At 63.8% G+C, this 27,597-nt stretch overlaps 2 protein-coding genes across 6 annotated transcripts in view; one reads left to right on the plus strand and one right to left on the minus strand.

Moving 5' to 3' along the window:
- The first annotated feature begins 6,348 nt into the window (after positions 1 to 6,348).
- Positions 6,349 to 14,149, plus strand: PLD4 (phospholipase D family member 4). Its single transcript, XM_058740476.1, has 10 exons — positions 6,349 to 6,507; positions 8,239 to 8,432; positions 8,807 to 8,990; positions 9,132 to 9,252; positions 9,657 to 9,784; positions 10,330 to 10,530; positions 11,160 to 11,299; positions 11,443 to 11,608; positions 11,697 to 11,793; positions 12,300 to 14,149. Exons 1-10 carry the CDS (start codon positions 6,481 to 6,483, stop codon positions 12,500 to 12,502), a joined length of 1,461 nt encoding a protein of 486 aa, XP_058596459.1. The 5' UTR covers positions 6,349 to 6,480; the 3' UTR covers positions 12,503 to 14,149.
- A 1,296-nt stretch (positions 14,150 to 15,445) lies between these two features.
- AHNAK2 (AHNAK nucleoprotein 2) overlaps positions 15,446 to 27,597 on the minus strand; it is a 34,015-nt gene continuing 21,863 nt past the window's right edge. For 4 of the 5 annotated variants that reach the window (XM_058740477.1, XM_058740480.1, XM_058740478.1 and 1 more), the window contains 3 exons: positions 24,671 to 27,367; positions 21,521 to 24,628; positions 15,446 to 21,478 (listed from right to left, as the gene is read on the minus strand). In XM_058740477.1, the coding sequence (XP_058596460.1) occupies positions 15,971 to 21,478; positions 21,521 to 24,628; positions 24,671 to 27,367 (11,313 nt within the window). In that variant the 3' untranslated portion in view covers positions 15,446 to 15,970. The remainder of the gene's footprint in view (positions 21,479 to 21,520; positions 24,629 to 24,670; positions 27,368 to 27,597) is intronic. The other variant, XM_058740481.1, reaches the window with a different exon arrangement.

Below are 27,597 nucleotides of genomic sequence, written 5' to 3' on the forward strand. Positions count from 1 at the left end.
GCTTAACCGACTGCGCCACCCAGGCGCCCCTGTTGTTCTGAACATATTAATCACAACTGGTGCCAAACTTGTTTGATCGCTCCAATACTTGACCCCTGCTTCTCCTCTTGGCTCGATGTGCTGATGTCTGGGTGACTCTTTTTTTTTTAAGTTTAAGTTTATTTATTTAAAAAAATTTTTTTTACTGTTTTTTAATTTATTTCTGAAGGAGAGAGAGACAGAGCATGAGAGGGGAAGGGGCAGAGAGAGAGAGGGAGACACAGAATCCGAAGCAGGCTCCAGGCTCTGAGCTGTCAGCACAGAGTCCGACGCGGGGCTTGAACCCACGAGCTGTGAGATCATGACCTGAGCCAAAGTCGGATGCCCAACAGACTGAGCCACCCAGGCGCCCCTTTAAGTTTATTTATTTTAAGTAATCTCCACACCCAATGTGGGGCTCATACTCATGACCCTGAGGTTAAGAGTCACACATTCCTCTGACTGAGCCAGCTGGGTGTCCCTTGATGTCTGGTGACCCTTTTTTGTTTGTTTCTGAGAGAGAGGGAGAGAGAGAGAGAGAGAGAGAATATGAGAATATGAGAATATGAGATCCCAAGCAGGCTTTAAGCTCAACACCGAGCCAGATATGGGGCTCGATCTCATGACCATGAGATTATGACCTGAGCTGAAATCAAGTCAGATACCTAACTGACTGAGCCAGAAACCCCCAGGGACTCTGAATTTAAAGTGACAGACATTGTGAACGGGGACGAAAAGAGATCCTGTGGATGAGGTTACACGTATCAGAGAGGATCACCCCCAGAGAGGGACGGATCCCTTCAGTCCACTCAGGGACTGAGCCGTAGACAAGGCTTCCTCTACCTCCTGTCTGCCCGTCCTTCCGGGGCTCTGCTCTCCTGGAGTCCCCAGGAGTCCCACCTGTGGGGCGCATGACGTCACCAGCGCCCTCCTCCTCTGAAGCTCGCCCTGAGCTCAACTCCGCGTCCCCGGAGCGGTAATGTTCCGGAACCCCCCTGTGCTCGCGTCCCGTGCAGCACACGAGTCAGCAGGTGCCTCAGGAGGAAAACCGGCCCGGAGGGTCTGCTCCTCTTTCTCTGGAGGATCTGGACCCTCAGTCCCGGAGGCCCCGGCATTGCTGGACTGCGGTGTTTCCCCCCTGGCTTGGCGAGTCCGCCCGACGCATTCTGCCTTCCTACCCGGCTTCTCCGCCCCTCACGCTTTCTGCTTCCCCTCCGACGACCAGAACATCTAGAACCGTGAGCTGAAAGTAAAATCGAAACCGGACGCAAAGCTGAGATTTTAAGAAAGAAAGGGAAACCCCGCCTACCAGGAGTCCAGGGCGAACTGGAAGCTGGACGGTCAGGGAGCGCCGCAGGGCCTCTGGGGGCAGCCGCGGGCCCAGAACCGCCCGTCGGGGCCGGGCACGCAGGCTCGGCAGACCAGGGCTCGTGCCCAGGAAGAGCAGCGGTGACGTCAAGACCCCCGCTCCGAGCTGAGGGCCCCCAAGTCTGCACGCGCAGCGGAAGGGTCAGGAAATCTCTCCCGGGGCCCAGCGAGAGGCCAGGGAGGCGCATCGGCTCCGGGCTCGGGGCGGGAGGAAGAAAAGGCTGCGGCAAGAAACGGAAGCCCGAGAGAACGCCGAGCGGCCCGGTGCACAGAGCTGGACACGCGACTCGGCTGGCGGGCGGGGGGTGGCGGCTGGAAACCGGCCGGATGCCACCGCGGAGGCGGAGACGCGCGGCGCTCACGGAACGCGAGCGCCACAACGCGAGGGCGCGGACAGTGGGCGACGGCTGAGAACATTCCAGAAATGACCGCGGCACGCATCCTCCGGTTTCGGAGCCCCGAGCCCCACGGCGGACGGATGCGAACCACCCTCACCGGGCCGCGCCGGGCCGCAGGGCGGGAGGCCAAAGACGCAGGGACGGCCCTCGAGGCGGCGCGGAGGTGAGGGGAGCCGACGCGCCGTGGGGGGCGGCGTGCAGGCACAGCAAAACGGAACCGCGTCTCCCTCCCGGGAGCCTGCCCCCCCCGCCCCCGACGCGGGTCTCCGGGCCTCCAGAACAGAGGCGATCGATGCTGCCGCCGTGGCAGCCGCCCGGCGCCCAGCAAACCGGTAAACGCGTTCGTTCCGCACACGCGGTGTCTGCGGAGGGGTGAGGAGGGACGCCCGCACTAGCGGCACCCTCGGACCATTCCAGAAGACCACAGACAAGGAGGGCTTTTGCCACGTGTGTTCGTTTTTGAGAGACAGAGCACGGGCGGGGGAGGGGCAGAGGGAGGGGGAGCCACGGAGTCCGAAGCAGGCGCCGGGCTCCGAGCCGTCGAGCACCGAGCCCGACGCGGGGCCCGAACCCACGAACCGTGAGATCGCGACCTGAGCCGAAGTCGGACGCCCAATCGACTGAGCCCCCCAGGCGCCCCCGCTCTGTTACTCGTAGGACGCAGATCTGAAATACAGGAACACGCACCAGCCTAAGGTAGAAGGATCTTTTTAAAAAGCCAGGCCAATATTAATCAGCACAGAGCTGGCATAGCTAAATTAAAATCGGACAACATAGATTTTCAGATGGAATCCGTCATTCGGGAAAGTGCGAGCAGTGCGTGGTGACAGGTGGCCCAGTGAAGTACAGCCTTCGCTGGGGGAAGCAACAGTCCACGTGGGAATCTCCGTGGCCCCGCGCCACAGACCGGTAAGAAATGATGTGTAATATTTGAACAGTGCGTCCGCGAGCCCCGCAAGACGGATATAGACCCCAGGCCCTCCCCAGCGGAGGCCGCACGAGGTTAAGGACCCAGTGCCGCCCGGGCCTTGTTTTCTGGCCCCAGCGCTAGGAGGCTGGGAATCAGCGACAGAAGGAGCTTCACATGACACTTGGGAATCTGAAACCAAATTTCCTTTTTTTTTTTTTTTTTTTAAGATTTTATTTTTAAATAATCTCTACACCCAGTGTGGGGCTTTAACTCACAACCCAGGGATCAAGAGTTGCATGCCGTGCCGACTGACCCAGCCAGGTGCCCCTAAACCAGATTTCCAGATCATTCATGAGTGACAGAAAAATAAAATACTCAGAGGTAAATATTGGTGGTGCCACATAGGGGATGGTGGGACGCAGCAAAAGCAGAATTCTGCAGAAAACGGATCCCTTGGGGGCGCCTGGGTGGCTCAGTCGGTTGAGCGTCTGACTTCAGCTCACGGGTCGTGTGTTCGAGCCCCACATCGGGCTCTGTGCCGACGGCTTGGAGCCCGGAGCCTGCTTCAGATTCTGTGTCTCCCTGTCTCTCGGCCCCACCCCTGCTCATGCTCTGTCTCTCTCTGTCTCTCAATAATAAATAAACGTTAAAAAAATTAAAAAAAAAAAGAAAACAGATCCGTTAAACAGTTGTAGCAGCAAAGAGACATGGGGATTAAGGAGTCAAACATCCAGCTTAAGGCAGAAAAATAACCACAGAAATATATAATATATGACAGGAGGCAGAAGGATGGATACAATAAAGGGTGGAATCATAATAGAAACAAAAAATATAAAAGTGGATTTCTTGAAAAAATATTAATAAAATAGCCAGAATTCTGACAAGATCTCCCAAGGGGGAGAAAAGATAGGAGGCATAAAGGCCAGTGTGTGGAAGGAAAAGGGGGCGTCACCGTGGGCGTGGGGGACGGATGCGGCGAGGAGGATGGAGTTATCCATACCCTTCGTCCATGCGACTCATAAGAGCGAACAAAGAGACACGTTCCTAGAAAAATATCATTTGCCAAATGTGACTCTCAGAGAAACAGAAAGCCTGAACGGTCCTGTAACCACTAAAGAAACTGAATTAATGGTTGACCACCTTCCCACAAAGATGTGAAAAATCAAGACAGGTTCCCAGGCTCCCCGCAAATGAAAAGGGGTATTTTAGCCTGTTTTCACAAACTTTGAAACGTAGGGCGAAGGGGAGAAGGGGGTGCATACCTAATCCATTCCAGGACTCTGATACAATTTAAATACGAAAACCAGGCGACGCAGGACGAGAAAGAAGTGTGACGAGTGACGGTCGTGAGCACGGATGGACGAGCTGAAGCCCGTTACTGCCGCATCCAGTCCGACCGCGCGTGATCGCGGTTCGTATGGGGCCCTCCCAGGAGACCGAGGGAAATTACACCCGAGAAACTCCCTGACCCGCTCCACTAACAGGTTCAGGGAGAGAAACCCGGGTGATGTCAGTAGGTGCGTGCGGAGCTCGAGGCAGTCCTGGCGAAGGGGCGGAACTTGCCCACCAGCCCGGCCGCACGGAGCGGTGACGTTAGGATTGCTCCTTGGACATCGTGGTGAAGATGTGACAAGCCAGAGCTAATAAATAATCATAGTGACGCTGGTGGGAACCAGCATTTTCCATGTAAGAGGAAAGAGATACAAGGACACACACGGCTGGGGAGAAAACCTGGCGATGGACGGGGAGCCTCTTTCCTGGGGGAGCCGCGCGCCCCCACGTCCCCTGCAGCGCTATTCACGACAGCACACCGCAGCAACACCCTGCGCGTCCACCGGCAGACAAATGCATAAAGGAGACGTGGTGTGGGGGGCGCCTGAGGGGCTCTGTCGGCCGAGTGCCCGGCCCCTGGTTTCAGCTCAGGTCATGATCCCGCGGATCATGAGATCGAGCCCCGCGTCGGGCTCTGTGCCGACAGCACGGAGCCTGCCTGGGATTCTCTCTCTTTCTCTGCCCCTTCCCTGCTGGTTCTCTCCCTCTCTCTCTCTCAAAATAAATAAATAAACTTAAAAAAAAGATGTGGTGTGCATTCACAGAGGCAACAGAATACGACTCAGCCATGAAAAAGAAGGAAATCCCACCACCGGTGACCTTGGCTGGGCCTTGCGGGCATCCCGTGACCCTAGGGGAGTCAGGGAAAGACAAACACCGGAGGGTCGATCCCTTGGGTGGGGTCTGAGAACACCGGGCTCACAAAAACAGAGAACAGCCCTGGTTGCTGGGGGGCGGGGGTGGGGGGAGCAGCCCCCGTGGGGGGCCATGGGCCACACTTACAGTCGCCAGGCAGATGGGTCCTGGGATGTGGCGGGCAGCACGGCGAGCACGGCCGCTAAGAGAGTGGGTGTCAGCTCTCGTCCCAGGGAAGCACTGACCGCGTGCGGTGGGGGGTGACCCGACCCGCTGGTCACTTTCCAGCATCTGGAAATATCAATCGTGTTCACCCCGGAAGCTAATACAATGTCATGTGTCAGTTATATTCTCAATAAGAGGGGGAGGGGACATGACAAAACTAAGAAACGAGAGAAGAAAGAAAGAGCCTTGTGATGCCACGGCCGAGCTGGAAAGCTCCTCCCAGAAAGGTCCGCGAAGCCGACGCAGAGGGAGGGGCACCGAGGTCTGCTTGGGTCAAGCCACTGAGGAGCTGGACGTGTGGCCCCAGAGTGTCAGCCCTGGGCTGCTTGCTGGGAGCAGGGCCGAGCGTTTTCCTAGCACAGATTTCGCGTCCCTAGCGGGGGACCCGCGGCTGCAGCCCCCGCAGCCATCCCTGCCCCCTCTGGCTCTCAGGGGGGAGAAAAGGGGAGGAGGAGGGGCGTGGGAGGATGGGTTTGGGATGGTGTCAGGAGGTGGGCTGGCAGGAGGCCCCGAGAGGCTATCGGTGCCCTCAGGACGGAGCCTGCAGAGAGCCCCCGCCCCTCCCCCTCGAGGACACAGCAGGCGAGCCAGGACACCCTCGCAAGGACACCCTACCTGCTGGCGCCTCGACCTTGCACTCCCAGCCCCCAGAGCTGTGAGGAGCAGCTGTGTGCTGTTTACCAGCCCCCGGGTCCTCACTGTCTTGTTATGGCAGCCTGAACAGACTAAGACAAACCAGAACTATGACCCGTTCTCATCAAGGAATCGCTGCTCTTGTGAGGGGCGGCACTCGTGTGGCGATCCTGTAGGGAATCTATTCGTTTCAGTCTTGATACATAAGTGGAAGTGCCCTGTGGGACTTCTGGGATGTCCCTCATGCCCCTAGGACGCGGAGGTGATGGCTGAACTCCAGCAGCCTTTGTGGAGCCACGAGGCTGTGGTCACCTCTAGGGAGTGGGAGCTGAGAGCTAGAGGGACCTGGCTCCCAGTGGCCGTGGAGCCCACCCTGTCTCCCGGCCACCAGCCCCTAAACCTGGTTAGTGGGAGAGAGAAGGGGACAATCAGGCCTCCTCGGGTCTCTGTGGCCGGCAGCAAGCCTGACCGATACCCAAGCCTGTGACTAGAGAGTGCCTCCCCCGGGAGGGGCAGATTTTCTCTGGAGGTGAAAGTTCGCAGCCCCCACCCCACCCCCGGCTGGCTCACCCAGCTCCAGATGTCTGCGGGAGGTGCAGAGGGAGGTACTCAGGACAAAGAGGAAGTGGCCAGAAGGGGAAGCAGCAGCTACAGAGAGGAGGCAGGTGGGCCGGGCTGGCGGCCGCCAGAACCCGCCCGCCCTCACAGAGCTGGGGGCCCGCAGTCTGCCGCTGGAGCAGGATGCACGCCAAGGCAGGAACCCCAGGGGTAAGTGCCAGCCGCGCCATGGCCGGGCGGGAGAGCCAGGCGGAGGGCCCTGGAAGCAGGCTGCCAGCAGCCCTGGGCCCGGGGGTCTCCAGGCCTCCCCGCGTCCCCCTCCGGCCTGTGCAGCCGGGAGAAGCAGGGCCTCGGGGCGTCCCGGCCGGCGGACGGCAGGCCCTCTCCCCTGCCTGCGCCAGGCAGCCTCGTCCCACGCTCTGCGCCCTGCAGGGCAGGAAGTCCACGCCTCCAGCCATGACCTCTGACACCTGGGCTGCCTGCCGCGGGGCTGGGGGTGCTTGGAGCTGTCCCGCAGGGTCTCCCCGCCCACTGTGCTAGCGCGTCACCCTCTGCCCAGCCCTGGTCGCCAGCCCTGCAGTGGCCCAGGGCCGCCCTGCGTGGCCGGCCTCCCAGTGTTGTTCCCAGTGGCCGAGAGGAGATGATATGCTCTGGGCATCAGTGGCCGGGGTGGGGGGTGGGGCGGTGCCTGCGACAGCTCCAAGTCCCGGATGGGGGCCCTAGGGCTCTGAGCTGCCCTCTGCCTGGGACACCTGGGGGACAGGCCCTTTTCCGTGTGGTGCATCCGGGGAGGGTGTGCAGGGATGTCCCTGGTGCCGCCTTGGCCCCGTCCCCAGCCCGGACTTCACACCGACTGCCTCTCCTGAGAGTGAAGGCCTGGTCGCGGACCCGGATCCCCCAGGTTGTGGGGGGGGGGGGGCGGTAGGGGCAGCCCCTGAGCTCAGCTCGGCCAGGTGGAGGGGGCACCTCGACGCCCCGACCTCCCCTCCGGGGGAATCTGGCAGGCCGTGCTGTCGGACCTCCCTGGCTCTGCCTGAGGCCTTGTTCTGGCTTCTGGGGGTCCCCGCCGCCCCCTCACGTTCCGGCTCAGGGCAGACACGCCTCGTGCGGCCCACCGCTCCCCACACTGAGGCAGGCCAGGGTACCCCGTGGGGGGCGGCCTTAGAGCGAACCCCAGGCTGGAGTCGGAGGCCGAGCCAGGTTCCTCTGGTCCCCCCCACAGAGCCCGTGCGGCCACGTAAAGGTCTGTAAGGGGGGCCCGGCTGAAAGCAGAAGTGACTCCGGGACTCGACACACATGTGGCTGAAAGAAGGAACCGAGATTCAGACACCGACACCCCCCGAGAGGGAAACTGAGAGGGGAAAACAGCCCGAGGGCCGGGTCCCGGGTGCAGACGGACACACGCACGCACACGCACACACACGCACACGCACACACGCCTGCTCTCCAGCCTCCGCACAGAGACCACCACCTGAAGGCCAGGCCGCCCAGGGGAGGGCAGCGGGGCGCCGCCTTGGGCGGGACGGGGAGGCCTCTGTGGGGGCCCCAGCTGCCCGGGCACCGCGGGGCCATTCCAGGCGGGGCTGGAGCTCCCGGTGACGCCACAGCCCATGGGACAGAGGCCAGTGCGGTGGAACTGGGGGCCCAGGGGAGGGGGCCCTGAAGCCCGGCCGAGCCCCGGGCCAGACCAGCAGGGGCTCTGTACCTGCTCGCCTCCCTGTCCCCGGGGGGCCTGGGGGACAGCATGGGGTCACAGAGTGCGCCCCAGGCCCCCCGACCCCCAGGCACAGTGGGCTTGGGCCCTGCTCAGTGCCAACCTCGCCAACCCCTTGCCTGTTGGGCCCCACCCCGCCGCAGGCCTGGTCCTCTCGGGGGCCCCGGAGGGGCCACGTCAGCCCACGCCATCTGGGGACCCCACAGTGATGCCCTTCTCCCCTTCAGGTTCCGGGAGCGCTGGCTGTGCTGTGGCTCGGTGCCATGACCCTGGCCTACCTCCTGTGGCAAGGGCACCTGTCCCCCACCTGGGGCCAGCTGCACCCTGAGGAAGGGCCCACCAGGCCCCGGGGCCACGGCTCCAGCCCGGCCCAGGAGCCCCTGCCAAGGGGGGCCTGGCAGCAGCAGAAGGACGCCTGCCGGTGAGTGGGCTTCTCAGCTCCCCACCCTGCCCCCCGCCCCCGCCCCCTGCCCCGGGGTGGCGCCCCTGCTCCCACCTGCCCGCGCTTCCTGCGCGTAGCCCAGCCCGCACACTCACCACCTCCGGTCCAGCCCTTCCCCGGGGCCATCTTGGGCCGCCTCCAAGGGCCTCCGCACCAGTAGGCGGCCCAGACTCAAAGCCCTGCTCAGGCCCACAGCCCTCCAGCGGCTCAGGTCTGCCCGGCCCAGTCTGGTGGCACCCCCTGCACGCACCCTCGGCCCGGGCGGGGCCCCACGTTGGCAGCGGCCCCTCCGGCTCGGCCGGCGGGGACGGAGGTAGACAGAGGGGACGCTGGTCCCTGTGCCCCTCCTGCAGGCTTGTCCTTGTGGAAAGCATCCCGCAGGACCTGCCCTCCGCGGCCGGCAGCCCGTCTGCCCAGCCCCTCGCCCAGGCCTGGTCGCAGCTGCTGGACGCCGCCCAGGAGAGCATCCATGTGGCCTCTTTCTACTGGTCCCTCACAGGGCCTGACATCGGGGTCAACGACTCGTCTTCCCGGCCGGTACGACCGGGGCCCGGCCCGCCCCCTCCGGGCACGTGTCTCTGGCTCTGAGCCGTGGGTGTGCAGGGCGGGCTCCTGGGGAAAGGTCTGGGTCCCTCCGGCTTGGCAGGGGTCACCCTCACGGCCGGCCTGGCCCCGCAGGGAGAGGCCCTTCTGAGCAAGCTGCAGCAGCGGCTGGCCAGGAACGTCTCCCTGGCCGTGGCCACCAGCAGCCCATCGCTGGCCAGGAAGTCCACTGACCTGCAGGTACTGGCAGCCCAAGGTAGGCGGCCGCCCGGCCTGGGCCTCCGAGCCCCGGCGTGAGTACGGCACCCCGGGACAAGGGGAGAGGCCGGGAAAGGCCGCCCCTGCTCCCCTCGGTCGCTAGGAGGGCGGGCGGCCAGGGCCGGGGGGTCATTTTCCGCAGGGCGGAGCGCGGGGTGGGGCTGGGGCTCGGGCGGGCAGCTCAGCCAGGGAGCAAGCGGCCGTGGGCGCAATCCGTGCAAACCTGGGCTCCGGACTTGGGCTGCCCGGAGGGATCCCGGGCCGGTCAACGCCTCCATTTCCCCACCTGTAAAGTGGGGGCGCTGATGGCATCGGCTGAGGACCGATGTGAGGGTCCACACGTCGACCCGACGTACAGGGCTGAGAGCCAGCCTCGCCACAGCGCCCCCAACTCTCGGCCAGGTGCCCAGGTGCGGTACGTGCCCCTGCGGAAGCTCACCGGCGGCGTCTTGCATTCCAAATTCTGGGTCGTGGACGCACGGCACATCTACTTGGGCAGTGCCAACATGGACTGGCGCTCCCTGACACAGGTGGGTCCGGAGCCCAGCGCGGGGAGACACCCGGAGCTTGTCCGCCGCCCACACTCCCGGGGGCTCGGCCTGACGTCCCCTGCAGCTCACCATCAAGCGGGGCCCTGCGGGGAGTCGCCAGAGCCGGGTCAGTAAGGCAGGGGCCCCGGCGGCCGCTGACACACTGAGCGACACCACGGCGCCCCGGGGGAGGCCGTGCCAGTCACTTACACGGACACCTGCGGACCACGTCGAAACCCAGTGCAAGGACGGGGGTGGCAAGGACAGCTGCGTCTGTGGCCGGACCGCGACACAAAGAACGATTTTGCGCATTTCCTGGTTTTTTTGCGAGACGCGTGTGTCGCTGTGATTACTAGAACCCAGTGCGCGAGAAGAGCCGGGAGCCCTGGGCACCCCCACCTCATCGCCTCCCCCGAGCACGCTGTCCGCCGTGGCTCCTGCGGGTGACGCTGCCTGGACCCGCTGCCAGTGGGGGGGGGGGGGCTACACGCGCGCATACGCGCACCCTGGGGCCGCCTCCCGCAGCCGCTGCCCTGTCCCTGCAGGTGAAGGAGCTCGGCGTCATCATCTACAACTGCAGCCACCTGGCCCGGGACCTGGAGAAGACCTTCCAGACCTACTGGGTGCTGGGGGCGCCGAAGGCCGTCCTCCCCAGAGCCTGGCCTCGGAACCTCTCGTCCCACATCAACCGCTTCCAGCCCCTCCGGGACAGCTTTGAGGGGGTGCCCACCACTGCCTACTTCTCGGTGAGAGGGGCTGAGGAGCCGGCCAGACCCCCAGGGAGGTCTGGGGCAGGTCCTCGGGGCACCGGTCTGGGAGGCCGGGGAGGGGAGGGACCCAGCTGCAGGGGAGGGTGCCAGTCATCACCGTCCATGGGAGACAGGCAGCCTGGGAGGTGGCAGGGCACCCTGGGGTCCTGGGAGCGGGGGGGCGGGGGGGTGGGCTCCAAGCACACTGCTGGGTGGGCTCGAGGGGCCTCGGCCTGGGACCAGGGAGGGTGGGGGAGGAGGAGACCCAGCATGGAGCCCTGGAAGGCCTGCACGGGTGGGGGGCGGGGCCCTGCCTGACAGACACAGCCTCCCGGGCGCAGGAGGCTGCTTTGTTCCAGGAAGTCGGGCCGAGCTGGGCCTGGGGGTGGGGGGGTGCGGGGAGAGGCCCGCCGGCTTCCAGGCTCTCCCGTGAAGACTGGGGGCCCGCCCCGAGTCTCCCCCCCCTCTCCAGGCAGCACCTCTCGGTTTCCTCCAGGTTCCCAAACGCTGGGGCGGGGCGGGGGGTGGGGCGCACGCTAGGGTCACAGGTCCAGAAAGCAAACGGCTCGGCTCGGCTGGGCTCGGGCCGGGCCGGCTGTGCCCTCAGGGACCCCCTCCCCGAACAGGCATCGCCTCCTCCGCTCTGCCCGCACGGCCGCACCGGGGACCTGGAGGCGCTGCTGGCGGTGATGGGGGGCGCCCGGGAGTTCATCTACGCCTCGGTGATGGAGTACTTCCCCACGACGCGCTTCAGCCGCCCTGCCAGGTGGGTCCGGGTGGGAGCCCGGCGGCCCTGCAGGGTGGAGGCCCCTCCGCTGCCGTTCCCCGTCCCGCGCGGGGGCCCCTGCCCGCCCGCGGCTGGCAGGCAGGGACCCCGCCGGCCCGAGACCCCGACCCTCCCTCCCCCAGGTACTGGCCGGTGCTGGACACCGCGCTGCGGACAGCGGCCTTCAACAGGGGCGTGCGCGTGCGTCTGCTGGTCAGCTGCTGGCTGCACACAGACCCCAGGATGTTCCCCGGCCTGCGGTCCCTGCAGGCTCTCAGCGACCCCGAGGCCGGCGTCTCCGTGGACGTGGTGGGCACCCACTCCCTGCGCGGGACGGGACGCGGGGGGCGGGGCGGCCCCGCCCCTTCCTGACCCGCCCCCTCTCCGTTCCCCAAAGAAAGTCTTCATTGTGCCCGTGAGGAACCACTCCAACATCCCGTTCAGCAGGGTGAACCACAGCAAGTTCATGGTCACAGAGAAGGCGGCCTACATAGGTGAGCAGCGAGGGCGGTGGGCGGTGGGCTCGGGCCTGGGCGTCCCCGGGCCCTCGAGCCTTTCCGGGTGCCAACTGTACGGGACGCGGGGGCCACATAAACCCACAGAAGGGGCCGTGGCCCTCGAGCGTGGCCGGGCCGGGGTGCCGAAGGCGACACTGCCCTTCTGTCCAGCGGGGGCCCCTCAGGGCCGAGGGCTAGGGTGCCCGGCGGGGCTCCGAGGACCAGGCGGCCAGCCCCGCTGCGACCCGGCCCCACGGGCAGGTGGCGAGTCCCGAGCACAGGGTTGTCAGAGCCCTGAGTCCGGACCCCCGTCCCAGGAGGCTGTGGGTGGAGCCTCACACACAGAGGGGCCCTTGCCCCGCCCCGAGCCGCACCTGAGGGGACGCCAGCGGCCGTGCACACCTGTCCCCGAAGCTGTGGCTGAGCCACACACCTGGGCCAGGCGGCAGAGTCCCTGTGCGAGCCCGGTCGTCAGGGACTCTTCCCCACCCCACCCCCCACAGGCACCTCCAACTGGTCGGAAGATTACTTCAGCAGCACCTCAGGGGCAGGCCTGGTGGTCAGCCAGAGGGCCTCCCGCGCTCGGCCGGGGGTGCCCACCGTGCAGGAGCAGTTACGGCACCTGTTCGAACGGGACTGGGATTCCCCCTACGCCGTGGGCCTGGACGGACAAGCCCAGGGTCAGGACTGCGCTTGGCAGGGTTGAGGTCCAGCCACACCTGATTCCCCGGCCCCATGGCTCCCGGTGGCCTGTCCCCACCCTCACAAGCCCCGCTCAGGCCCAGGACTTCCCAACTCCTGGCAGGTGCAAACTGTTTGCCAGCCCTCAGCTCTCTGAACCATCCCCTCCTAAACCTCACCTCCTGTAGAGAGCCCTCCAGGATGCTCCCCCCTGATCTGAGAGCCATAATCCCCACCCACAAGGGGGGGTTGCTTCAGAAGCCCCCTGCACCTCCCTGCCTCTCTGTGTGAGTCCCACATGGGCTGCATCCCCTCCCGCTGGCCCCAGGTCGGAGTTCAGCACCCCCGACCCCCTGAGGGTCCACACAGCTGCCGGGTGAAGCTGCTGTCTGCCTGTGTGCCATGAGAGCCGCTGACTCTCGCTGCTGTCCGGTCCCTGCCCACAGGAACCAGGGGACGGGGCAGGGGCAGGTGCCGGGACAAGGGGACCCAGGACTGTGAGGGCGGGTCTCGGAGAGGCGAGGTGGGCGCCTGGGCCTGTGGGGTGGTCCTGGTGCGTAGGGGGTCCAGGACTCCGGGCAGCGTCCAGAGAACCTGGTTTTGAGCAGGGGGCGGGGGCAGGGTGGGGACTCGGGTACACGCGTGCTGGAGCCCCCTGTCCTGGGAGCTGCCCTGCAGAGGCAGGGTCTGAATCCCGTCGGACACCTCCCTCAGCTCCCGGCCTCCTGCCGGACCAGAGGCCTGTCTCTGGCACCCCAGCCTCCGTCACCTCCTGGCTTCTGGCCAAGGCTTTGGAGCCCACCTGGCCCGTGGAGACCCTGTGGCCGCCCTAGGCTGGCGCTTGGGGCTGGCTCAGTGGTCCAAGGGACACTGGACGCCGAGGGACCTAAGGGAGTGGATACAAGATCCTCCTCTCCCCACATCTAGGGGCTCCTCCTCCCTGCCTCACCCGGTACCCTCTGCCCCGGAGAGAGCCAGACGGGCTGGGGTGGGGCACCTTACCCATCCGCATCCTCATCGGTGAAGAGGGTCCCCCAACCCAGCCCGCCTCCCCGCCCAGCCCTGCACGCGTCCGGAGGGGGTTCCTGGGGGCCACGTGGCCCTGCAAGGCGTCCAGGGCCTCCGGGAGCTGGTCTGCGTGTGGGCCGCACTTGACCCAGCCAAGCCCCAGCGGCTGCCCAGCCTCCCACCCCGGGCTCACGTGCCGCACGGCAGCTCCCCTCCGGAGCAGACGCCATCCGAGACCCGCTCTGCTCTCCACGGCTGCCGGTGTGGGTTTGCCCTCTGCTTCCTGTGTGTCTCAGAGCGCGTGGCCTGTCCCCAGGCTCTGTCCCCCAGGCCACGCTGGGATGACGGGTCCAGTGGCCCGGTGGCCATCAGCCAGTGGAAGTGGTGGCCACACCTCGGTGGCAGGCTTGAAAGCCTGCTCCAAAGCAGACCCCACGGGAGACCCAGCTTGACGAGCCTCAAGAGACGCCCCGGGGGGCCTTGATGCGGCTGCTTCCGGGGCGGGGGGGGGGGGGGGAGGTGGACACACCCTAAAATGGTCCCCACACCCCCGCCTCCCGGACCCACACCCGCGTGTGATCCCCTCCGCTTGGGGGTGCGGAACCCCTGCCTTCGCCTGTAGCCAATAGAGTGTGCGGCGGTGACCGTGCGACACAAGCTTGTGCCGGCGTCTTTCTGGGAGTCTGTTCCTTGCGGGCGTGAAGGAGCAAACCGCGAGGCCGAGCCCGGGGCGGCAGGGCGCTGACGGTGCCCCGGGCACACGGAGCTGCCCCACTGAACGGTGCGAGCCACGAGAGCCCAGCCCCCGCTCGCAGCCTGTGGGACCCTGAGCAGAGGACCCAGCTGAGCTGTGCTTGGACCCCTGACCCACAGGGAGGGACCGGGAGGTCTTAAATGCACATTGTCTTCGGCTGCCGGTCTGTGGGAGCACGGGGACGCAGCCTGGGTGGGTCCACGCAGCATCGAGGCCCCGTCGGGAGACTCTGCGGCCCCTCCCGCCTCCGGCGCCAGGGCCCCGGGGCCTCGGGTCTTGACCCCAGCTTCAGGGGAGGCGAGACCCCCCCCCACCTCCGCCGTGGAGTCAGGCAGACCCCCACGGCGGGGTCCCCAGGAGGGCCGCACTCACCGTGTCTGCAGGACGGAGAGGAGAGGGAGGCTGCCGGCGTCTGGACCGTGGGATGGCCTCACTGGACTTTTGGGACAAAGACCCCACCGACCTCCTTCTCCGTCCTCATTCATGAACTGCCCAGAGGCCTCGTGCCCACTTGCCAGAGGATTTCACATCCCCTGCCTTGGGTGGCTCACCCAGCCCGCCACAGGGAAAGGCCCGTGTGCGTGGGGGCGAGGGGGAGCGCTCCAGCCCTGCTCCTCCCTGCCAGGGCGGCACCGCGTGGGGGATTCCCAGCCCAGCTCTTCGCTGCTGCACCCTCCCCTCAGCCCGAGAGCAGCCCTTCCCCTCGGGGGGGCGAGGTGGCGGGTCTCCGGGAGCCAGCAGGGGCAAGGAGGGAGGGGAGAGCGGGCGGGTGCCCTGGGCCCAGGACGAGCGCTGCGGGCCGCGGCGGGGGGGGGGGGGGGGGTGGAGAGCTGACACGGGGGTGGGGGACCCTGGAGCCTCACTGCTGCCCCCCCACGTGTTCCCCGTGGCTGCTGGGAAGGAGGTGAAGGAAGGCCTCCCAGACGGCCTGTCACAGCCAACTGCCCTGCTCTGTCCCTGTCCTTCCCGCCGAGCAGTGGCAGCGTGGCCACACTGAGCTCCCGGCCTGCGCCTCCTTCCTTTCGGTCTCTCACAGCCGCTGACTCGAGAAGGATCTGATGGACACGCGGGTAAGCGAAGGTCTGCTCTAAGATTCCCCCCCCCCCGCCCCCCGAACTCTCTCCTACGGCAACTCGGCCCAGACTGGTTCTGGGCGTGCGTGGGGAGCGCGAGCGGAACACAAGACCTCGCAGCCAGTGCTGTGGGTGCATCCTGTCCTTTATTGCCCATCTGGGGACAGCCAGGGAACCTCCGCGGGGGGGGGGGGGGGCCTGGTGGCAGCGTGTGCGCGAAGGGGCTCGGGGACCGCGCGGGGCCGTGCAGGCACGGACGGGTGCCCCCTCGGCTGGCTCACCCGCCCGCAGCCACCTCCCTCTGCCCCGCGTGCGTGTGTCGCGTGTCGTCCCCAAGCTCGCCTGGGTGAGGCCGGGAGTGAGCTCGTGACAGGCAAGCAGGCAGGGGGCTTCCTGGAAGGCGCCAGACTCCACCTGAGACGGGGCGGGACCAGACAGGGGCTACAGGACAGCGAAACTACTACACCCTCCGCGGCCCCGCCACCCCGGGGGTCCCCACAGGGCTCCCGCCCTGGAGGGCCACGTCCGTCCGGGCACCGCCGCCCTGCGCCTCAGTCCCGTGGGCCGCGGGACGGGAGCCCCGTGCGCGGCGGGGCCTCTGCGTCGGGATTTCGTTTGGGCACCCGTCCTCCGGGGAGGGGTCTCCCCTGCCCGGCCCTCATTCGCTGCCGGGCCTGGGCGCCGGGGGCCGGCTGGCGGCTCCGTCCCCCTCCAGCAGGATCAGCTCAGTTCTCGCCGCGGAGGCCACCATCGCCCCGGAGCCCGCGGCCTCCGCCGACCCCCCCTCTTCCTGCTCCTCGGGGGAGAAGCTTTCTCGGGCGTCAAAGAAGGCGCCTGCCTCTTCCTGGAGGTGCTGCTCGGCCGGACCCGCCTCCGCCTCCGCGCTCTTGCTTTTCTTGGTGGGAGACGAGGAGAAGCCCAACCTGGGCAATCGAAACCAGCCCGCTCTCTCCTGCGGGTGCGGCGGCCGCGCCTCGGGCTGCGTCTGGACCGGAGCGGGTCTCGGGGCTTCGGCCTGGGGGTCAGCGCTGGCCTCGGCGACAGAGGAGGAAAACCCGATGCTGGGGAGCCAAAACCGGAACAGGCCGGAGGACCTTTTACCTTCTGCTTTTGCTCTGGGGGCCCCGTCCTCCTCTGCCAGGGCAGCCGCCGCCTCCCGGCCCTCTTCCGGCGGGAACTCGAGAATTTCCGCGGGCTCCTCGTCAGAACAGCTGTCTGCACGCCCATGGCCAGAGCGCAGGTCAGAAGAGCAGGCTGGCATTCCCGGCACGTCTCCATCGGGAGAGAGAATTTCAAAGGGCTCTCCGGTGTCAGGCTGTGGGTCTCCAGAAACAGGTCCTGCTCCTGGGGCTGGCTCCGGAAGGCGCCCTCTTGGCCCAGGGTCCGTAGTCGCCGCGTGTACCTGCGACCCAGCGGTGGGCTCAGGGACCCTCCCCTTTAGTAAGGAGAACCCATAGGAAGGCGTTTGGGCCTCTGACGTAGGGACCTCTGACTCCCACACGATCCGGGCAGGAAAAGCCTCGGGCTCCGAGAGCTCTGTGTACATGGCTGTCACCGTGCTTTGTACGGTGACCTGCCTGCTCTCGGCCTCCGCGCTCTGAATGTGCACCCTGACCTTACAGATGGGGGCGGCTTCTGAGGAGACGGCCTCGGGCGCCTTCAGGACGCCGGCGTCCCGGGCGCCGGGGCTTTGCCCGAGCAGGGCAGTGTCAGGATGGCTCTGTGGGGACGGCAGCTCTCTGACACGGGGCACGAAAACGTCAGCCTCCACACTGGGGGCTGGGAAGCTGAACCTCGGAACCTTTAACTTGGGGAACTGGACAGTGAGCACAGAGTCCTCCCAGACTTGACCCACGTTGACCACGGAAACCTGGGACGGCACGTCGGTACTGGAGGCCCTCAGTCTGAGGGGGCCTTCGGGCTGGGGAGGCGGCTCCTCAGCGCCCCTGGCCGGGCCCTGCGCTGCTGCTGTCCCAGCAAGGGGGCGATGGCCTGCTTCTCCTGGAGGCCCATGGGGCTCTGCAAGTGTCCCGCACACCCGGAGGGGCAGGGAGCCTGCGCCTGGCCGGACCCTGACCTCGGGAGCGGACATGCCGGCAGCGGGGGCCTGAAGGTCTAGATTCCTCTGCGGAACATCTGTGTGAGAAGCCTCGATGCCAGTGGCTCCCACGTCGGCACCGGCCTCCAGGGGCCGCGGACACTTAGTTGTCTCCTCCTCGGACTCAGGAACAGGGACACCCTGACTCCGGACTGTGGTCGGTGCCTGTCCCTCCCCTGGCGCACTGGTGGCAGGCGCGGGCCCCTGAGCCCCCAGCCCTGCAGACCCAGGCCTCTCCTTGGAGGGGCGCCTGAAGCCGGGCAGACGCAGCGCGGGCATTCTAAACCAGCTCTCCCTGGGGCCGGCCGGGGTGACTCCCGCTGGCGCCTCCCGCGCTGGGCTCCCCTCCGTGGGGGAGGCGGCATCTGGGGTTGTCCGGGACGGCTGCAGGGGGACCTCTGTTGAGGGGGCCATCACCTCCCCACAAAGCTGGCTTTGCGAGCTGTCCCCAAGACCGTGCTCTCTGCTGCTGTCTCCAGGGGACGGGCCACGGGTGGACAGGCTCGCCTCCGGCGGGGCCTCGGTGGGTCTGAGCGCATCTTCGACGAAGCCGGCACCGGGAGCGTGAGCCTGTGCGGGGGGGAGGGTCACGTCCGCTCCTTCTGGGGGCCCAGCTGCTGCACCTGCACCCCCGCCCCCGCCACTTCCGCCGGCCCCTCCTGTGGAAGCCGTCATTGTGGGAGGTGAGACCTTCAGTAGGGCGAGGGCGGGTGCTCTGACCACCCCCTTCTCTCCCTCCTGCCCAAGACTCACATCCTCACCTGCTGCTGCTGGTGGCAGGGAAACCCCCGGTGGCAGGGCGGGTCCAGGGGCTGCTTTGGACTCCGCCCCCTTTTTTGGGGACCAGCCGAAAGAGGGAAGCTTGGCTCTTGGTGCTCTCACAGGACCGCCCCTGCCCTCAGGCTCCGCGTCTCCGGCTGGGGCTTCCCCTCCAGCCACTGCTGATGTCCCCGCGGTGCCCACATGTCCCTCTGCCACCGTGGACACAGAGACACCTGCAGACAGCAACTGACTGCCTGGCAAGGGGAACCCCGTGGCTTCCCTGGCCGAGGAGTGCGGTCCCCACTCAGGGAGGGGAGGGGACAGGGCGGGGACACCCTCTGCAGCTCCGGGCTCCGCCATGCCAGCTGCTGGCTGGGGGGATGACAGTTGGAACTTTGGTCGATGAAATTTAGGAAAAGTCACGCGGCCATAAGATTCAGGAAATACAGTGTGCACTGGGCCACTGTGGCCGTCAGGCTGGGACAGCAGAATATTCTCGCTGGATGGGGAGTCCACGGCACCGGCCACGCCGGGCAACTGAGACTCCGCCTGGGACCCAGACAGGCCTACACAGGGCAGCTCGGGGGAGGCGGGGTCATGGGGGATGGTCACCTGGTACTTTGTAAGTGTGACGTCCTCACCCGGAATGAGGCTGGAGGAATCCCCACGGGGACCACTGAGCCAGCCGGGCCGGGACTCCGGCAGGGAAGTTTCAGAAGTACTGGACGGCCCCGGGGACCCGCCATGCACAGACTCGCTCGGAGGCGAACGCATGGCAACATCTCCTCCAAAAGCTAAGAACACTTTAGGGGTTTTCCCAGGTGGAGAAAAGACTTTGGGGAGTTTAAAATGGGATTTTTTGCTTTTGCTTCGACCTCCATCTTTCCCAATTGAGAGACCTACGTCACCTTTGACTGTGACGGCATCCTCATCACGAGCACGTACGACGGGATCCATGGGGCCAGAAGAAGGACTGAGGTCAACATCTTTGGCAATTCCCTCAACAGGTGGAGAGACCAGAGAGGACTTACTACTGGGGTGACCAGAAGAAGAAATGTTGATTTTAGGAAACTTCAACTTGCTTCCTTTAGAAAACAATTCCAGGCTCCGAGAGGACATATCCACATCTGACTTAGTGCTGGGTGACTGGGCGTCCACCTCCACGCTGGGCAGGGTCACGTCCATGTCAGGGGCGCTCAACTCCCCTTCGGCGGTCTTCACGTCCACCTTGGGGCCCTTGATGTCCACCTGGGGCGCCTTAAAGTCCACTTTGGGCATCTTCACGCTGGGCATGTGCACCTTGGGCACGTGCCCTTTGACCCCGGCTCCTGCTGAGGGTTCCTGAGGCTCCCCCTCGGGCATTTCGATCTCCGGGACCTCCTCGGCTACCATGGCAGTCTTGAGTTCTAGGTCGGCAGATGGCTGCTCAAGGGTCACATCACTGGTCTTGACCTCAGCTTCCATGGAAGGCAGGGACACTTCCGCCTGGATCTTAGGCACGGAAACGTCCACCGCGGCCTCCAAGGACTTGCTTGGCGCTGAGGCACCGAAGGACGGCATCTTGAACTTGGGCATTTTGAACTTGCTGTCTCTAGCGGTCACCTCCTTGTCTCCCATGGTAAGGTCACCCTCCAACTTGGCGGTGGGTGCATCGACGTCCATCTGCACACTGGGCAGGGTCACATCCACGTCAGGGGCGCTCACCTCCCCTTTGGGGCCTTTCAGGTCCACCTTGGGTCCTTTGATGTCCAACTTGGGTGCCTTGATGTCCACCTGGGGTGCCTTAAAGTCCACTTTGGGCATCTTCATGCCTGGCATTTGCACCTTGGGCAGGTGCCCTTTGACTCCGGCTCCTGCCGAGGGTTCCTGGAGCTCCCCTTCAGGTATTTGGCCTTCTGGAAGCTTCATGCCCACCATGGCAGTCTTGACCTCTAGGTCGGCAGATGGCAGCTCAACGGTCACATCACTGGACTTGACCTCAGCTTCCATGGAGGGCAGGGACACTTCCGCCTGGATCTTGGGCAGGGACACGTCCACCGCGGCCTCCAAGGACTTGCTTGGCGCCGAGGCACCGAAGGACGGCATCTTGAACTTGGGCATTTTGAACTTGCTGTCTCTAGCGGTCACCTCCTTGTCTCCCAGGGTAACGTCACCCTCCAACTTGGCGGTGGGTGCCTGGACGTCCACCTCTGTGCTGGGCAGGGTCACATCCACATCAGGGGCGCTCACCTCCCCTTTGGGGCCCTTGATATCCACCTTGGGCCCCTTGATGTCCACCTGGAGGGCTTTGATGTCCACTTTGGGCATCTTGATGCTGGGCATGTGCACTTTGGGCAGGTGCCCTTTGAACCCGGCTCCTGTAGAGGGCTCCTGGAACGCTCCCTCGGGCACCTGAACATCAGGGAGCTTCTGACCCACCGTGGAAGTCTTGAGTTCTAGGTCAGCAGATGGCTGCTCAAGGGTCACATCACTGGTCTTGACCTCAGCTTCCATGGAAGGCAGGGACACTTCCGCCTGGATCTTAGGCACGGAAACGTCCACCGCGGCCTCCAAGGACTTGCTTGGCGCTGAGGCACCGAAGGACGGCATCTTGAACTTGGGCATTTTGAACTTGCTGTCTCTAGCGGTCACCTCCTTGTCTCCCAGGGTAAGGTCACCCTCCAACTTGGCGGTGGGTGCATGGACGTCCATCTGCACACTGGGTAGGGTCAGTTCCACGTCAGGGGCGCTCACCTCCCCTTTGGGGCCCTTCAGGTCCACCTTGGGTCCCTTGATGTCCAACTTGGATGCCTTGATGTCCACCTGGGGCGCCTTCAAGTCCACTTTGGGCATCTTCATGCCTGGCATTTGCACCTTGGGCAGGTGCCCTTTGACTCCGGCTCCTGCCGAGGGTTCCTGGAGCTCCCCTTCAGGTATTTGGCCTTCTGGAAGCTTCATGCCCACCATGGCAGTCTTGACCTCTAGGTCGGCAGATGGCAGCTCAACGGTCACATCACTGGACTTGACCTCAGCTTCCATGGAAGGCAGGGACACTTCCGCCTGGATCTTGGGCAGGGACATGGCCACCGCGGCCTCCAAGGACTTGCTTGGTGCCGAGGCACCGAAAGATGGCATCTTGAACTTGGGCATTTTGAACTTGCTGTCTCTAGCGGTCACCTCCTTGTCTCCCAGGGTAACCTCACCCTCCAACTTGGCGGTGGGTGCCTGGACGTCCACCTCTGCGCTGGGCAGGGTCACATCCACATCGGGCGCACTCACCTCCCCTTTTGGGCCCTTCAGGTCTACCTTGGGCCCCTTGATGTCCACCTGGGGGGCCTTCGTGTCGAACTTGGGCCCCTTGATGTCCACTTGGGGTGCCTTAAAGTCCACTTTGGGCATCTTGATGCTGGGCATGTGCACCTTGGGCAGGTGCCCTTTGACCCCGGCTCCTGCTGAGGGTTCCTGGAGCTCCCCTTCAGGTATTTGGCCTTCTGGAAGCTTCATGCCCACCATGGCAGTCTTGACCTCTAGGTCGGCAGATGGCAGCTCAACGGTCACATCACTGGACTTGACCTCAGCTTCCATGGAGGGCAGGGACACTTCCGCCTGGATCTTGGGCAGGGACACGTCCACCGCGGCCTCCAAGGACTTGCTTGGTGCCGAGGCACCGAAGGATGGAATCTTGAACTTGGGCATTTTGAACTTGCTGTCTCTGGCAGTCACCTCCTTGTCTCCCAGGGTAATGTCACCCTCCAACTTGGCGGTGGGTGCCTGGACATCCATGTCCACACTGGGCAGGGTCACATCCACGTCAGGGGCGCTCACCTCCCCTTTGGGTCCCTTGATGTCCATCTTGGGCCCCTTGATGTCCACCTGGGGGGCTTTGATGTCCACTTTGGGCATCTTAATGCTGGGCATGTGCACTTTGGGCAGGTGCCCTTTGAACCCGGCTCCTGTCGAGGGTTCCTGGAGCTCCCCTTCAGGTATTTGGCCTTCTGGAAGCTTCATGCCCACCATGGCAGTCTTGACCTCTGGGTCGGCAGATGGCAGCTCAACGGTCACATCACTGGACTTGACCTCAGCTTCCATGGAGGGCAGGGACACTTCCGCCTGGATCTTGGGCAGGGACACGTCCACCGCGGCCTCCAAGGACTTGCTTGGCGCTGAGGAACCGATGGACGGCATCTTGAACTTGGGCATTTTGAACTTGCTGTCTCTAGCGGTCACCTCCTTGTCTCCCAGGGTAAGGTCACCCTCCAACTTGGCGGTGGGTGCATGGACGTCCATCTGCACACTGGGTAGGGTCAGTTCCACGTCAGGGGCGCTCACCTCCCCTTTGGGGCCCTTCAGGTCCACCTTGGGTCCCTTGATGTCCAACTTGGATGCCTTGATGTCCACCTGGGGCGCCTTCAAGTCCACTTTGGGCATCTTCATGCCTGGCATTTGCACCTTGGGCAGGTGCCCTTTGACTCCGGCTCCTGCCGCTGGTTCCTGGAGCTCCCTTTCAGGTATTTGGCCTTCTGGAAGCTTTATGCCCACCATGGCAGTCTTGACCTCTAGGTCGGCAGATGGCAGCTCAACGGTCACATCACTGGACTTGACCTCAGCTTCCATGGAGGGCAGGGACACTTCCGCCTGGATCTTGGGCTTGGAAATGTCCACCGCAGCCTCCAAGGACTTGCTTGGTGCCGAGGCACTGAAGGATGGCATCTTGAACTTGGGCATTTTGAACTTGCTGTCTCTAGCGGTCACCTCCTTGTCTCCCAGGGTAACGTCACCCTCCAACTTGGCGGTGGGTGCCTGGACATCCATGTCCACACTGGGCACGGTCACATCCATGTCAGGGGTGCTCACCTCCCCTTTGGGTCCCTTGATGTCCACCTTGGGCCCCTTGATCTCCACCTGGGGGGCTTTGATGTCCACTTTGGGCATCTTGATGCTGGGCATGTGCACCTTGGGCACGTGCCCTTTGAACCCAGCTCCTGCTGAGGGCTCCTGGAACTCTCCCTCGGGCACCTGAACATCAGGGAGCATCTGACCCACCATGGAAGTCTTGAGTTCTAGGTCAGCAGATGGCTGCTCAAGGGTCACATCACTGGTCTTGACCTCAGCTTCCATGGAAGGCAGGGACACTTCCGCCTGGATCTTAGGCACGGAAACGTCCACCGCGGCCTCCAAGGACTTGCTTGGCGCTGAGGCACCGAAGGACGGCATCTTGAACTTGGGCATTTTGAACTTGCTGTCTCTAGCGGTCACCTCCTTGTCTCCCAGGGTAACGTCACCCTCCAACTTGGTGGTGGGTGCATGGACGTCCATCTGCACACTGGGCAGGGTCACATCCACGTCAGGGGCGCTCACCTCCCCTTTGGGGCCCTTCAGGTCCACCTTGGGTCCTTTGATGTCCAACTTGGGTGCCTTGATGTCCACCTGGGGTGCCTTAAAGTCCACTTTGGGCATCTTCATGCCTGGCATTTGAACCTTGGGCAGGTGCCCTTTGACTCCGGCTCCTGCCGAGGGTTCCTGGAGCTCCCCTTCAGGTATTTGGCCTTCTGGAAGCTTCATGCCCACCATGGCAGTCTTGACCTCTAGGTCGGCAGATGGCAGCTCAACGGTCACATCACTGGACTTGACCTCAGCTTCCATGGAGGGCAGGGACACTTCCGCCTGGATCTTGGGCAGGGACACATCCACCGCAGCCTCCAAGGACTTGCTTGGCACTGAGGAACCGAAAGATGGCATCTTGAACTTGGGCATTTTAAACTTGCTGTCTCTAGCGGTCACCTCCTTGTCTCCCAGGGTAACATCACCCTCCAACTTGGCGGTGGGTGCCTGGACGTCCACCTCTGCGCTGGGCAGGGTCACATCCACATCGGGCGCACTCACCTCCCCTTTTGGGCCCTTCAGGTCTACCTTGGGCCCCTTGATGTCCACCTGGGGGGCCTTCATGTCGAACTTGGGCCCCTTGATGTCCACTTGGGGTGCCTTAAAGTCCACTTTGGGCATCTTCATGCTGGGTATGTGCACCTTGGGCAGGTGCCCTGTGACTCCGGCTCCTGCAGTGGGTTCCTGGGGCTCCCCTTCAGGTATTTGGCCTTCTGGAAGCTTCATGCCCACCATGGCAGTCTTGACCTCTAGGTCGGCAGATGGCAGCTCAACGGTCACATCACTGGACTTGACCTTAGCTTCCATGGAGGGCAGGGACACTTCCGCCTGAATCTTGGGCAGGGACACGTCCACCGCGGCCTCCAAGGACTTGCTTGGTGCCGAGGCACCGAAGGACGGCATCTTGAACTTGGGCATTTTGAACTTGCTGTCTCTAGCGGTCACCTCCTTGTCTCCCAGGGTAACCTCACCCTCCAACTTGGCGGTGGGTGCATGGACGTCCATCTGCACACTAGGCAGGGTCACATCCACATCAGGGGCGCTCACCTCCCCTTTGGGGCCCTTCAGGTCTACCTTGGGCCCCTTGATGTCCACCTGGGGGGCCTTCGTGTCGAACTTGGGCCCCTTGATGTCCACTTGGGGTGCCTTAAAGTCCACTTTGGGCATCTTGATGCTGGGCATGTGCACCTTGGGCAGGTGCCCTTTGACCCCGGCTCCTGCTGAGGGTTCCTGGAGCTCCCCTTCAGGTATTTGGCCTTCTGGAAGCTTCATGCCCACCATGGCAGTCTTGACCTCTAGGTCGGCAGATGGCAGCTCAACGGTCACATCACTGGACTTGACCTCAGCTTCCATGGAGGGCAGGGACACTTCCGCCTGGATCTTGGGCAGGGACACGTCCACCGCGGCCTCCAAGGACTTGCTTGGTGCCGAGGCACCGAAGGATGGAATCTTGAACTTGGGCATTTTGAACTTGCTGTCTCTGGCAGTCACCTCCTTGTCTCCCAGGGTAATGTCACCCTCCAACTTGGCGGTGGGTGCCTGGACATCCATGTCCACACTGGGCAGGGTCACATCCACGTCAGGGGCGCTCACCTCCCCTTTGGGTCCCTTGATGTCCATCTTGGGCCCCTTGATGTCCACCTGGGGGGCTTTGATGTCCACTTTGGGCATCTTAATGCTGGGCATGTGCACTTTGGGCAGGTGCCCTTTGAACCCGGCTCCTGTCGAGGGTTCCTGGAGCTCCCCTTCAGGTATTTGGCCTTCTGGAAGCTTCATGCCCACCATGGCAGTCTTGACCTCTGGGTCGGCAGATGGCAGCTCAACGGTCACATCACTGGACTTGACCTCAGCTTCCATGGAGGGCAGGGACACTTCCGCCTGGATCTTGGGCAGGGACACGTCCACCGCGGCCTCCAAGGACTTGCTTGGCGCTGAGGCACCGAAGGACGGCATCTTGAACTTGGGCATTTTGAACTTGCTGTCTCTAGCGGTCACCTCCTTGTCTCCCAGGGTAACGTCACCCTCCAACTTGGCGGTGGGTGCCTGGACGTCCACGTCTGCACTGGGCAGGGTCACATCCAAGTCGGGCACGCTCACCTCCACTTTTGGGCCCTTCAGGTCCACCTTGGGCCCCTTGATGTCCACCTGGGGGGCTTTGATGTCCACTTTGGGCATCTTGATGCTGGGCATGTGCACTTTGGGCAGGTGCCCTTTGAACCCGGCTCCTGCTGAGGGCTCCTGGAACTCTCCCTTGGGCACCTGAACATCAGGGAGCTTCTGACCCACCGTGGAAGTCTTGAGTTCTAGGTCAGCAGATGGCTGCTCAAGGGTCACATCACTGGTCTTGACCTCAGCTTCCATGGAAGACAGGGACACTTCCGCCTGGATCTTAGGCACGGAAACGTCCACCGCGGCCTCCAAGGACTTGCTTGGCACTGAGGAACCGAAGGATGGCATCTTGAACTTGGGCATTTTGAACTTGCTGTCTCTAGCGGTCACCTCCTTGTCTCCCAGGGTAACGTCACCCTCCAACTTGGTGGTGGGTGCCTGGACGTCCACCTCTGTGCTGGGCAGGGTCACATCCACATCGGGTGCACTCACCTCCCCTTTTGGGCCCTTCAGGTCTACCTTGGGCCCCTTGATGTCCACCTGGGGGGCCTTCATGTCGAACTTGGGCCCCTTGATGTCCACCTGGGGTGCCTTAAAGTCCACTTTGGGCATCTTCATGCTGGGTATGTGCACCTTGGGCAGGTGCCCTGTGACTCCGGCTCCTGCAGTGGGTTCCTGGGTCTCCCCTTCAGGTATTTGGCCTTCTGGAAGCTTCATGCCCACCATGGCAGTCTTGACCTCTAGGTCGGCAGATGGCAGCTCAACGGTCACATCACTGGTCTTGACCTCAGCTTCCATGGAGGGCAGGGACACTTCCGCCTGGATCTTAGGCATGGAAATGTCCACCGCGGCCTCCAAGGACTTGCTTGGCGCTGAGGCACTGAAGGACGGCATCTTGAACTTGGGCATTTTGAACTTGCTGTCTCTAGCGGTCACCTCCTTGTCTCCCAGGGTAACGTCACCCTCCAACTTGGCGGTGGGTGCCTGGACGTCCACCTCTGTGCTGGGCAGGGTCACATCCACATCGGGTGCACTCACCTCCCCTTTTGGGCCCTTCAGGTCTACCTTGGGCCCCTTGATGTCCACCTGGGGGGCCTTCATGTGGAACTTGGGCCCCTTGATGTCCACCTGGGGTGCCTTAAAGTCCACTTTGGGCATCTTCATGCTGGGTATGTGCACCTTGGGCAGGTGCCCTGTGACTCCGGCTCCTGCAGTGGGTTCCTGGGTCTCCCCTTCAGGTATTTGGCCTTCTGGAAGCTTCATGCCCACCATGGCAGTCTTGACCTCTAGGTCGGCAGATGGCAGCTCAACGGTCACATCACTGGTCTTGACCTCAGCTTCCATGGAGGGCAGGGACACTTCCGCCTGGATCTTAGGCATGGAAATGTCCACCGCGGCCTCCAAGGACTTGCTTGGCGCTGTGGCACTGAAGGACGGCATCTTGAACTTGGGCATTTTGAACTTGCTGTCTCTAGCGGTCACCTCCTTGTCTCCCAGGGTAACGTCACCCTCCAACTTGGCGGTGGGTGCCTGGACGTCCACCTCTGTGCTGGGCAGGGTCACATCCACATCGGGCGCACTCACCTCCCCTTTTGGGCCCTTCAGGTCTACCTTGGGCCCCTTGATGTCCACCTGGGGGGCCTTCATGTCGAACTTGGGCCCCTTGATGTCCACCTGGGGTGCCTTAAAGTCCACTTTGGGCATCTTCATGCTGGGTATGTGCACCTTGGGCAGGTGCCCTGTGACTCCGGCTCCTGCAGTGGGTTCCTGGGGCTCCCCTTCAGGTATTTGGCCTTCTGGACGCTTCATGCCCACCATGACAGTCTTGACCTCTAGGTCGGCAGATGGCAGCTCAACGGTCACATCACTGGTCTTGACCTCAGCTTCCATGGAGGGCAGGGACACTTCCGCCTGAATCTTGGGCAGGGACACGTCCACCGCGGCCTCCAAGGACT

Source organism: Neofelis nebulosa, chromosome 7 (assembly GCF_028018385.1).
Source record: "Neofelis nebulosa isolate mNeoNeb1 chromosome 7, mNeoNeb1.pri, whole genome shotgun sequence".
In the NCBI taxonomy this organism is placed as follows: Eukaryota; Metazoa; Chordata; class Mammalia; order Carnivora; family Felidae; genus Neofelis; species Neofelis nebulosa.

Excerpts from the sequence above, each read along its gene's own strand:
- PLD4 (XM_058740476.1), top strand. The coding sequence starts at position 6,481 with ATGCACGCCAAGGCAGGAACCCCAGGG. Across the intron at positions 8,991-9,131 it reads ACGACTCGTCTTCCCGGCCG|GGAGAGGCCCTTCTGAGCAA; the intron begins GTACGACCGGGG and ends CTGGCCCCGCAG. Across the intron at positions 11,609-11,696 it reads CCGGCGTCTCCGTGGACGTG|AAAGTCTTCATTGTGCCCGT; the intron begins GTGGGCACCCAC and ends CGTTCCCCAAAG.